The sequence below is a fragment of the Protopterus annectens genome, chromosome 8.part0 (genome assembly GCF_019279795.1).
Source record: "Protopterus annectens isolate FY-2018-M chromosome 8.part0, PAN1.0, whole genome shotgun sequence".
Classification (NCBI taxonomy): Eukaryota; Metazoa; Chordata; order Ceratodontiformes; family Protopteridae; genus Protopterus; species Protopterus annectens.
The window spans coordinates 1,864,503,616-1,864,516,105 of record NC_056741.1 but is presented as its reverse complement, the minus strand read 5'-3'; the positions used below and the strand labels follow the sequence as shown (position 1 = coordinate 1,864,516,105).

The 12,490-nt window shown below is 42.8% G+C and overlaps 1 protein-coding gene across 1 annotated transcript in view; it reads right to left on the bottom strand.

Moving 5' to 3' along the window:
• The window catches only part of LOC122809687 (von Willebrand factor A domain-containing protein 5A-like), a 1,458,063-nt gene that overhangs the window by 943,494 nt on the left and 502,079 nt on the right, over positions 1–12,490 (bottom strand). The window contains exon 10 of the mRNA XM_044081363.1: positions 10,440–10,584. Coding sequence (XP_043937298.1) covers positions 10,440–10,584 — 145 coding nt within the window. The remainder of the gene's footprint in view (positions 1–10,439; positions 10,585–12,490) is intronic.

Sequence of the window (12,490 nt, the reverse complement as noted above, 5' to 3'; positions counted from 1 at the left end):
GAATGTGACCCCGATAACCTGCGTTTAACTATTGGTACAGGCACTGAAAGAACAATGAGGCGGGGGATGAAACCAGGAATGTGACCCAGATAACCTGTGTTTAACTATTGGTACAGGCAGTGGAAGAACAACGAGGAGGGGGATGAAACATGAATGTGACCCAGATAACCTGCGTTTAACTATTGGTACAGGCAGTGGAAGAACAATGAGGAGGGGGATGAAACCATGAATGTGACCAAGATAACCTGCGTTTAACTATTGGTACAGCAACTAGAAGGCCAATGAGGAGGGGGATGAAACCATGAATGTGACCCTGATAACCTGTGTTTAACTATTGGTACAGGTACTGGAAGAACAATGATGAAGGGGATGAAACCATGAATGTGACCCTGATAACCAGTGTTTAACTATTGGTACAGGTACTGGAAGAACAATGATGAGGGGGATGAAACCATGAATGTGACCCTGATAACCTGTGTTTAACTATTGGTACAGGTACTGGAAGAACAATGATGAGGGGGATGAAACCATGAATGTGACCCTGATAATCTGTGTTTAACTATTGGTACAGGTACTGGAAGAACAATGATGAGGGGGATGAAACCATGAATGTGACCCAGATAACCTGTGTTTAACTATTGGTACAGGCACTGGAAGAACAATGAGGAGGGGGGGGATGAAACATGAATGTGACCCAGATAACCTGTGTTTAACTACTGGTACAGGAACTGGACGAACAATGAGGAGGGGGTTGAAACCATGAATGTGACCCAGATAACCTGTGTTTAACTATTGGTACAGGCACTGGAAGAACAATGAGGAGGGGGGGGTTGAAACATGAATGTGACCCAGATAACCTGCGTTTAACTATTGGTACAGGCACTGGAAGAACAATGAGGAGGGGGATGAAACCATGAATGTGACCCTAATAACCTGAATTTAACTACTGGTGCAGGCGCTGGAAGAACAATGATGAGGGGGATGAAACCATGAATGTGACCCAGATAACCTGCATTTAACTATTGGTACAGGCAGTGGAAGAACAATGATGAGGGGGATGAAACCATGAATGTGACCCAGATAACCTGTGTTTAACTATTGGTACAGGCAGTGGAAGAACAATGAGGAGGGGGATGAAACCGTGAATGTGACCCAGATAACCTGCGTTTAACTATTGGTACAGGCAGTGGAAGAACAATGAGGAGGGGGATGAAACCATGAATGTAACCCAGATAAACTGAGTTTAACTATTGGTACAGGCAGTGGAAGAACAATGGGGGGGGTGAAACCATGAATGTGATCCTGATAACCTGCGTTTAACTACTGGTACAGGCACTGGAAGAACAATGATGGGGGGGGGGGGTGAAACCATGAATGTGACCCAGATAACCTGCGTTTAACTATTGGTACAGGCACTGGAAGAACAATGAGGAGGGGGATGAAACATGAATGTGACCCAGATAACCTGCGTTTAACTATTGGTACAGGCAGTGGAAGAACAATGAGGCGGGGGGATAAAACCATGAATGTGACCCAGATAATCTGCATTTAACTATTGGCACAGGTAGTGGAAGAACAATGATGAGGGGGATGAAACCATGAATGTGACCCTGATAACCTGAGTTTAACTACTGGTACAGGAACTGGAAGAACAATGAGGAGGGGGTTGAAACCATGAATGTGACCCTGATAACCTGTATTTAACTATTGGTACAGGCACTGGAGGAACAATGAGGAAGGGGGGTGAAACCATGAATGTGACCCAGATAACCTGCATTTAACTATTGGCACAGGCAGTGGAAGAACAATGATGAGGGGGATGAAACCATGAATGTGACCCTGATAACCTGTGTTTAACTATTGGTACAGGCACTGGAAGAACAATGAGGAGGGGGTTGAAACCATGAATGTGACCCTGATAACCTGCATTTAACTATTGGTACAGGCACTGGAAGAACAATGAGGAGGGGGATGAAACCATGAATGCGACCCAAATAACCTGTGTTTAACTATTGGCACAGGCAGTGGAAGAACAATGAGGAGGGGGATGAAACCATGAATGTGACCCAGATAACCTGAGTTTAACTATTGGTACAGGCACTGGAAGAACAATGAGGAGGGGGATGAAACCATGAATGTGACCCAGATAACCTGCGTTTAACTATTGGTACAGGTACTGCAAGAACAATGAGGAGGGGGATGAAACCATGAATGTGACCCTGATAACCTGTGTTTAACTATTGATACAGGCACTGGAAGAACAATGATGAGGGGTATGAAACCATGAATGTGACCCAGATAACCTGTGTTTAACTATTGGCACAGGCAGAGGAAGAACAATGAGGAGGGGGATGAAACCATGAATGTGACCCAGATAACCTGTGTTTAACTTTTGGCACAGGCAGTGGAAGAACAATGAGTAGGGGGATGAAACCATGAATGTGACCCTGATAACCTGTGTTTAACTATTGGCACAGGCAGTGGAAGAACAATGAGGAGGGGGAGGAAACAATGAATGTGACCCAGATAACCTGCGTTTAACTATTGGTACAGGCAGTGGAAGAGCAATGAGGAGGGGGATGAAACCATGAATGTGACCCAGATAACCTGCGTTTAACTATTGGTACAGGCAGTGGAAGAACAATGAAGAGGGGGATGAAACCATGAATGTGACCCTGATAACCTGTGTTTAACTATTGGTACAGGTACTGGAAGAACAATGAAGAGGGGGATGAAACCATGAATGTGACCCAGATAACCTGTGTTTAACTATTGGCACAGGCAGTGGAAGAACAATGAGGAGGGGGATGAAACCATGAATGTGACCCACATAACCTGTGTTTAACTATTGGTACAGGCACTGGAAGAACAATGATGAGGGGGATGAAACCATGAATGTGACCCAGATAACCTGCATTTAACTATTGGTACAGGCAGTGGAAGAACAATGATGAGGGGGATGAAACCATGAATGTGACCCAGATAACCTGTGTTTAACTATTGGTACAGGCAGTGGAAGAACAATGAGGAGGGGGATGAAACCATGAATGTGACCCAGATAACCTGCGTTTAACTATTGGTACAGGCAGTGGAAGAACAATGAGGAGGGGGATGAAACCATGAATGTGACCCAGATAAACTGAGTTTAACTATTGGTACAGGCAGTGGAAGAACAATGGGGGGGGGGGGGTGAAACCATGAATGTGACCCTGATAACCTGCGTTTAACTACTGGTACAGGCACTGGAAGAACAATGATGAGGGGGATGAAACATGAATGTGACCCAGATAACCTGCGTTTAACTATTGGTACAGGCACTGGAAGAACAATGAGGAGGGGGATGAAACCATGAATGTGACCCAGATAACGTGAGTTTAACTATTGGTACAGGCAGTGGAAGAACAATGAGGCGGGGGATGAAACCATGAATGTGACCCAGATAATCTGCATTTAACTATTGGTACAGGCAGTGGAAGAACAATGATGAGGGGGATGAAACCATGAATGTGACCCTGATAACCTGAGTTTAACTACTGGTACAGGAACTGGAAGAACAATGAGGAGGGGGTTGAAACCATGAATGTGACCCTGATAACCTGTGTTTAACTATTGGTACAGGCACTGGAAGAATAATGAGGAGGGGGTTGAAACCATGAATGTGACCCTGATAACCTGTGTTTAACTATTGGTACAGGCACTGGAAGAACAATGAGGAAGGGGGATGAAACCATGAATGTGACCCAGATAACCTGCATTTAACTATTGGCACAGGCAGTGGAAGAACAATGATGAGGGGGATGAAACCATGAATGTGACCCTGATAACCTGTGTTTAACTATTGGTACAGGCAGTGGAAGAACAATGAGGAGGGGGTTGAAACCATGAATGTGACCCTGATAACCTGCATTTAACTATTGGTACAGGCACTGGAAGAACAATGAGGAGGGGGATGAAACCATGAATGTGACCCAGATAACCTGCGTTTAACTATTGGTACAGGTACTGCAAGAACAATGAGGAGGGGGATGAAACCATGAATGTGACCCTGATAACCTGTGTTTAACTATTGGTACAGGCACTGGAAGAACAATGATGAGGGGTATGAAACCATGAATGTGACCCAGATAACCTGTGTTTAACTATTGGCACAGGCAGAGGAAGAACAATGAGGAGGGGGATGAAACCATGAATGTGACCCAGATAACCTGTGTTTAACTTTTGGCACAGGCAGTGGAAGAACAATGAGGAGGGGGATGAAACCATGAATGTGACCCTGATAACCTGTGTTTAACTATTGGCACAGGCAGTGGAAGAACAATGAGGAGGGGGAGGAAACAATGAATGTGACCCAGATAACCTGCGTTTAACTATTGGTACAGGCAGTGGAAGAGCAATGAGGAGGGGGATGAAACCATGAATGTGACCCAGATAACCTGCGTTTAACTATTGGTACAGGCAGTGGAAGAACAATGAAGAGGGGGATGAAACCATGAATGTGACCCTGATAACCTGTGTTTAACTATTGGTACAGGTACTGGAAGAACAATGAAGAGGGGATGAAACCATGAATGTGACCCAGATAACCTGTGTTTAACTATTGGCACAGGCAGTGGAAGAACAATGAGGAGGGATGAAACCATGAATGTGACCCACATAACCTGTGTTTAACTATTGGTACAGGCACTGGAAGAACAATGATGAGGGGGATGAAACCATGAATGTGACCCAGATAACCTGCATTTAACTATTGGTACAGGCAGTGGAAGAACAATGATGAGGGGGATGAAACCATGAATGTGACCCAGATAACCTGTGTTTAACTATTGGTACAGGCAGTGGAAGAACAATGAGGAGGGGGATGAAACCATGAATGTGACCCAGATAACCTGCGTTTAACTATTGGTACAGGCAGTGGAAGAACAATGAGGAGGGGGATGAAACCATGAATGTGACCCAGATAAACTGAGTTTAACTATTGGTACAGGCAGTGGAAGAACAATGTGGGGGGGGTGAAACCATGAATGTGACCCTGATAACCTGCGTTTAACTACTGGTACAGGCACTGGAAGAACAATGATGAGGGGGATGAAACATGAATGTGACCCAGATAACCTGCGTTTAACTATTGGTACAGGCACTGGAAGAACAATGAGGAGGGGGATGAAACCATGAATGTGACCCAGATAACGTGAGTTTAACTATTGGTACAGGCAGTGGAAGAACAATGAGGCGGGGGATGAAACCATGAATGTGACCCAGATAATCTGCATTTAACTATTGGTACAGGCAGTGGAAGAACAATGATGAGGGGGATGAAACCATGAATGTGACCCTGATAACCTGAGTTTAACTACTGGTACAGGAACTGGAAGAACAATGAGGAGGGGGTTGAAACCATGAATGTGACCCTGATAACCTGTGTTTAACTATTGGTACAGGCACTGGAAGAACAATGAGGAGGGGGTTGAAACCATGAATGTGACCCTGATAACCTGTGTTTAACTATTGGTACAGGCACTGGAAGAACAATGAGGAAGGGGGATGAAACCATGAATGTGACCCAGATAACCTGCATTTAACTATTGGCACAGGCAGTGGAAGAACAATGATGAGGGGGATGAAACCATGAATGTGACCCTGATAACCTGTGTTTAACTATTGGTACAGGCAGTGGAAGAACAATGAGGAGGGGGTTGAAACCATGAATGTGACCCTGATAACCTGCATTTAACTATTGGTACAGGCACTGGAAGAACAATGAGAAGGGGGATGAAACCATGAATGCGACCCAGATAACCTGCGTTTAACTATTGGTACAGGCAGTGGAAGAACAATGATGAGGGGGATGAAACCATGAATGTGACCCTGATAACCTGTGTTTAACTATTGGCACAGGCAGTGGAAGAACAATGAGGAGGGGGATGAAACCATGAATGTGACCCTGATAACCTGATTTTAACTATTGGCACAGGCAGTGGAAGAACAATGAGGAGGGGGATGAAACCATGAATGTGACCCTGATAACCTGTGTTTAACTATTGGTACAGGTACTGGAAGAGCAATGAGGAGGGGGATGAAACCATGAATGTGACCCTGATAACCTGTGTTTAACTATTGGTACAGGCACTGGAAGAACAATAATGAGGGGGATGAAACCATAAATGTGACCCAGATAACCTGTGTTTAACTATTGGCACAGGCAGTGGAAGAACAATGAGGAGGGGGATGAAACCATGAATGTGACCCTGATAACCTGTGTTTAACTATTGGCACAGGCAGTGGAAGAACAATGAGGAGGGGGATGAAACCATGAATGTGACCCAGATAACCTGCATTTAACTATTGGTACAGGCAGTGGAAGAACAATGATGAGGGGGATGAAACCATGAATGTGACCCTGATAACCTGTGTTTAACTATTGGTACAGGTACTGGAAGAACAATGAAGAGGGGGATGAAACCATGAATGTGACCCAGATAACCTGTGTTTAACTATTGGCACAGGCAGTGGAAGAATAATGAGGAGGGGGATGAAACCATGAATGTGACCCACATAACCTGTGTTTAACTATTGGTACAGGCACTGGAAGAACAATGAGGAGGGGGATGAAACCATGAATGTGACCCTGATAACCTGAGTTTAACTACTGGTACAGGAACTGGAAGAACAATGAGGAGGGGGTTGAAACCATGAATGTGACCCTGATAACCTGCATTTAACTACTGGTACAGGCACTGGAAGAACAATGAGGAGGGGGGGGTGAAACCATGAATGTGACCCAGATAACCTGAGTTTAACTATTGGTACACACAGTGGAAGACCAATGCAGAGCAGGGTGAAAATATGGAACGCATGATGATTCTCTCATTCTAGGGTTGGAAAAGGGGATACTATTCAAACAAATTCCTTCTATACAAGCAAGGGCCTACAAGACACTTTGTGCAGAGGACTATGGCTCTTAGTCCTTAATGAGCTGTTTCCTATAAGGGTGCAGGATCTGATTATTTCTACCTCCATTTGCCTATAGTGTGATGCTGAGCAGGTCACTTAACCACACTGTGCTCCTCGGTAATCATAAAGTGGGTTTACTACATTTCTGGCATCCAGGACTAGGGAGGTTATCATTCCACTGTATTCTGCAATTATTAGGTCAATTACTGAGTATGATTCACCATTTTTTTTGGACCTGTCCATACATCTGACAACACTCAAATTGACGACCTAAATCACAAAAGCTACACTGATCTACTGAGAGGCAATCTCTGCCTCGTTTACAGGCCCTCTGCCAACCCCATCCTTTCAGATTTACCACATATTGTCAATTCTAACAGTGACAGAAAAAATTCACACAAGAAATCTTAATCTCTTCTGCAACTTAACTATAACACGCTGGAGGGATATCTACATCTCAAAGGGAATACCACTTCTCCAGAAATGTCTTCCTCTCCATGTAAAGCAATGTACATTGCTTACTCTTTTTAAATATACTCTGGATAAGTAGATTGGAAAATGCAAGTTCACTCTTGCATTGGCACTCTTTTCCCTTATGGACAGGGTAATATGCAAATGTCTTCCTAACCCTGAATTATTCATACTGAAAATAAAAGGAGCTCTGGGTTAATTGTTTATTTATTTATTTATTTTACATTTGTTAACCGGGATGGTCCGACTGGATACATGTCCTTTTTCAGCGGAGGCCCGGGGAGAAAAGCTCCAACAGAGTTACATTGATAATTAGGTACAGTAAATGAGCTGAAAGAACTTAACAAAAACATAGGCTATTTACATACAAGTACAAGACTGCCATTACTATTTCTGAGATTACTACAAATGTAACATTAATAACATATTAGCAAGGACGGTAGGCAGTATAATGGCATAGAGTTAGACAGGATACATATTTCTTTATCACAGTATACAAAGTACTTATCATCTTAGCTAGTTGTTTATGTTTTAGTTAATGGCACAGAGCTAGTCTGGGTTTGAGCAAGGACATAGCCAGTGTGACTTGAAGTGGAGTTTTAGACTATTTTTGAATTGACTTAGAGAAGTTGCAAGCGTTGCAATTGTAACAAAAAATATGGATAGAAACTTATTAGGAATGCATGGTTGGGCTTCTGAGCAGCCTCATGGATCACTAGCTTAGTAAGTACCTATGAACCTATGACAATAGTAATCACAAGACCAGGAAGACATGAGTTTGCCCTTCCAAGCTTGTGATGCGAGCCCTTGAAGGTGTGTGTGAAGGAACAGACCTAAATCTGGAGAGAAACTGAACTCTCTTGCAGAAATGTGATGCTTACATTAGCCAGTATGAGGTCAGTTAGGAGCTTAAAAACCCCTGGCGACTGCCTGGATGATGACTTCTGAAGAAGGGAGGCCTCAGTTAGCAGGCAACAGGACAGAAAAAATCATGATAAACTGAGCTTTTTAACTGTCTAAATGGAATATCACTGCTGGTACTCTGGTTCAAGCAATATTGTAGGTTCATAGGTAAGTAATAGCGTAGTTGCCCTTGTAGGTCCTTTTCAGCATAGCCAGTGTCCCTTTTGGTGCTTGCATCAATTTAGCTGATTTGATGTTATATTTACCTTACCATCCCATGATCGATAATTAAATATTACACCTAGTGAGAATAACTGAGATCATAACTTAGATAATTTGAGGGGATCTACGCATGAGATAAAGCATTCAGAGCTGCCTCTGTCTATTAGTAGTACAGGGGGCAGGCCTGTGGTAAATTTTATAGTACCCATCCACACTTGAATATGGACAGGAATGTGCTTTATTTTACATGGATGGGGTGTCTGTTCCAGAGTAGCAGTATCCACTACGAGATACACCCATCCCTCCAAAGCATTATGTTGATTTTGCAGAAGAGTTTTAGATATCTAGACCAAGTATTTCTGATGCCATTTAACTCATTAATTTGTAGCAGGTCAATCAGTATTGGGTTGGAGGATACCCTGTATGCCATACACAGGTCATCTCTTAGCAGTCTGTAAGATACTGAGTATAGTGACAGGGATTTGAGTCAGTCCACGTAGGATATATTGTTTTGGCCTTGTATCCTTTTAGTAAGATATCTCTGTGGGCTTTCCAGCTGTTGCATGTGTCTGGACAGGTATATGTCAAAGGGGGCATTATACTCAATGACTGACCTAATGAGGGCTAAGTAAAGAGGGACAATGGCATCCTAGAATTAGACACAATCCCTTTGTTTATAAGCTTCTCAATATAGAAGGATGTTCTTAAGTTAATGGACATGTGTTGGTCAAACTTTAAGTCACTATCCACATAACTTGCCAATCCTGAATAACTAGGTCAACTCTCAGGGAAGTATTGTTAATATGGTAGTTCCCAGGGGTATATAACTTCTCAAAGGATGCAATAATGCATTTTTTGGCATTTAGTTTCAGTCCATGATTTTGGCACCCCTTATTTATTTGGAACAAATCTTCCTGCAGAATGGCTTAGTCATTTGGGGATTCAATGACAGCTCCTAGCTTGTAGTCATCACAAATTTATTCAGCCAGAACCCTGTGGTCCTGAATTTACTTCAGAGAAGTAGATGCCAAACAGGAGAGGTTCCAGCACAGAACCCTGCAGGACTCCACTGTTGACCGCTCTCTTTGTGGATCTCCTGCATCTTATTTGTGAGCCAGTTGGCAATCAAGCAGGCAACATAGAGGTTTATATAGCTTTTCTAATATGCCTGAGTGGAGGATTACGTCAAAAGCTTTGGTCAGGTCAAGGTACGCAGTGTGCACCATTTTACCATTATCCATTGCTTTGCTGACCCTTTCAAAAAAAATCCACCAAGTTGTATAAGCATGATCTGCCATTGAAGAATCTAAGCTGAGATAGATCCAGTGTTTGGAGGATCCCTATGTCCTTATTAATTACTTTCATGATGCATCATTCCATGGTCTTACATATGAGGCTGGTCAGACATATGGGCTTGTAATTGCCAGGGTCCATGAAAGGTCCTGCCTTATGCAGGGGGAATAACTGTAGCTGTTCTCCATTCACTTGCATTAGTGCATTGAGTAACAAATGGGGTATTCTATATAATATATGACGACAACATTTCTTTTGATATTGTTCATTTTCTTAAAATAAGTAAGTTATGATTAAAAAGTGTGTATTTTATTTAGGTCAAGCTCTGTCTTATTGTTATACAAAAGGCTCAAAACATTATGGTTTGTCAGTCTGGAGTATCATGCAGCTATTAAATTAATTATAGTAGTGGGTCATATAATCCACATTATTTGGAATATTATATAAATATGATAAAAAATCACTCATGTTACTGTAATTTACTGCATGTGTATGTATAAAAAGAAATTAAAGCAGACACATTTTTAGCTGGTTACATATGCAGATCACAGATATACAGCAAAGAACTCTTCAAATTATTGCAGAGCAACAAAACAAACCTGGCGACTGTAACCCTTTTTCAGGGACTTTGAAAAGATATCCTGAAGTGGCGCAAAGATATTCGTTCCACCAAGGTCTGCATCAAATGTTTTTATTTTTTCCATGGCAAAATCCAGTGATGTCTGATTGTACTTCACACTCTTTCTAAAGGGAAGATAAGAAGGAAGAAAAAAATGACCAGGAAGAATGATATCAGCAGTTTGTTCAGGACGACACAGTTAAGGAGACCAAAATGTTATGCTGTGCACACAGCAGCAGGACTACAACTTGGCAAACATTCCGTTTATCTGTGCTGTGAGGGCTAATGAAATAATGTGATAAAAATTAACTCATTACATCCAAGTAATGCCTCCAGGTGGTGCATCTGCAGTTAACTCCTACTGACACTTCTAGGTGTCAAATATTGCTTGTTCATATTTGCATCAATAATTCCAAAACCATGCTATGTACAAAGTTTTAAAAGATTTCATCTTAAAGCTTACACAATGGCAAACTCAACTGCATTATTTGACTTATGTGTCATCATCATCAGCTCCCTTTTCCTCATTTTTCTACATGGGGTCGGGGTATTGTGTTAACTGTCACCAACTCTCTCTATTCAATGCCATACTCCTGCCTTCTTCAACACTCATGCCTGACTGTCATAGATCTTCTTTCACACAATCCATCCACCTCTTAGCTGGATGTCCTCGCTTCCTTTTACCTTCTTCCTGTCCATCCCAAATCTTCCTCATCAGATTGTCTTCTGCTTTTCTACACATGCCCAAACCACTGTAATCTGTTCTCGTTGATCTTTTCTGCAATTGGAGCTACTTTGGCTTCTGCTCTTATGTCCTCATTTCTTTGTCTGTCCCACAGTGTGCATCCTATCACCTTTCTCAGGCACTTCATTTCCACCACCTCTAGCTTCTTCAGTTGTTCTGCCTTTACTGCCCAGGTTTCTGTATCACACAGTAGTACTGGTCACACCACTGTCTTGTACACCTTAGTTTTCAGCTTCTTTGCCATTCTTCTGTTACAGACTGCACCTAATACTCTATGCCAGTTGGCTGCAGCCCCTCTGATTCTAGCTTTGACCTCTTCATTCAGACTACCCTTCTCCTCAACTATTCCTCCCAGATACTTGAAGCTGTTTACCTGTTCCACTAGCTTCCCTTCTATCTCTATTCTCAGCTTATTCTGATTACCCCAATTTGCTGCCATTACCGCCATCTTATCTGTGATTAATTTCATCCCATGTGCCTTCAGATTTGCATTCCATTCTCCTATCCTTTGCTGAAGTTCTAGCACAGAGTCTGCCTGTACTGCCACATCATCTGCATACAGCAGCTTTGTTGATCTGTCCCCTCCAACCTGTTTGCTATTGTAGTCCATCACCAGTATGAACAGCAGTGGGCTCAGAGCTGAACTCTGATGTGCACCCGCACTCACTGGGAACCCCTCTGTGAGGCCGAACACTGTTTGTACTTGAATCTTTGGGTCCTTGTACATAGCCTGCACTAACTTTACCAATGTTTCTGGGACTTCAAACCACTGCAGTACTACCCAGATCATCTTTCTTGGGACCTTGTCATATGCCTTCTCCAAGTCTAGGAATGCCCATTTGGACTCTCTCCTCATCTCTAGCTTCTACTCAAGTATCTGTCTCAAGGCAAACATTGGGCCAATTGTGTTACAACCTGATCTGAATCCAAACTGCTCATCTCCCATCTTACATTCTACTACTCTGTATATCCGTTTATCAGTCACCATCCCCAAAACTTTCAAGCAATGTGATAGGAGTTTGATGCCTCTGTACTACCCACAGTGGTGGATGTCCCCTTTGTTCTTGTACACTGGCACAAGTATGCTTATTCTCCAGACACCTGGGATATGCCTTTCTCTCCACACTGCTATTAGTACCCTCAGGTGCCATTTCCTCCCCTGTCTCACCCAGCATCTTTATCATATCTGCTGTGACCTCATCTGAGTCTGCTGCTTTCCCTGACTTCATCTTCCTTAGTGCTATTCTTACTTCTTCTAGGATGGGCTCCTCTTCTTCTCTGATTGT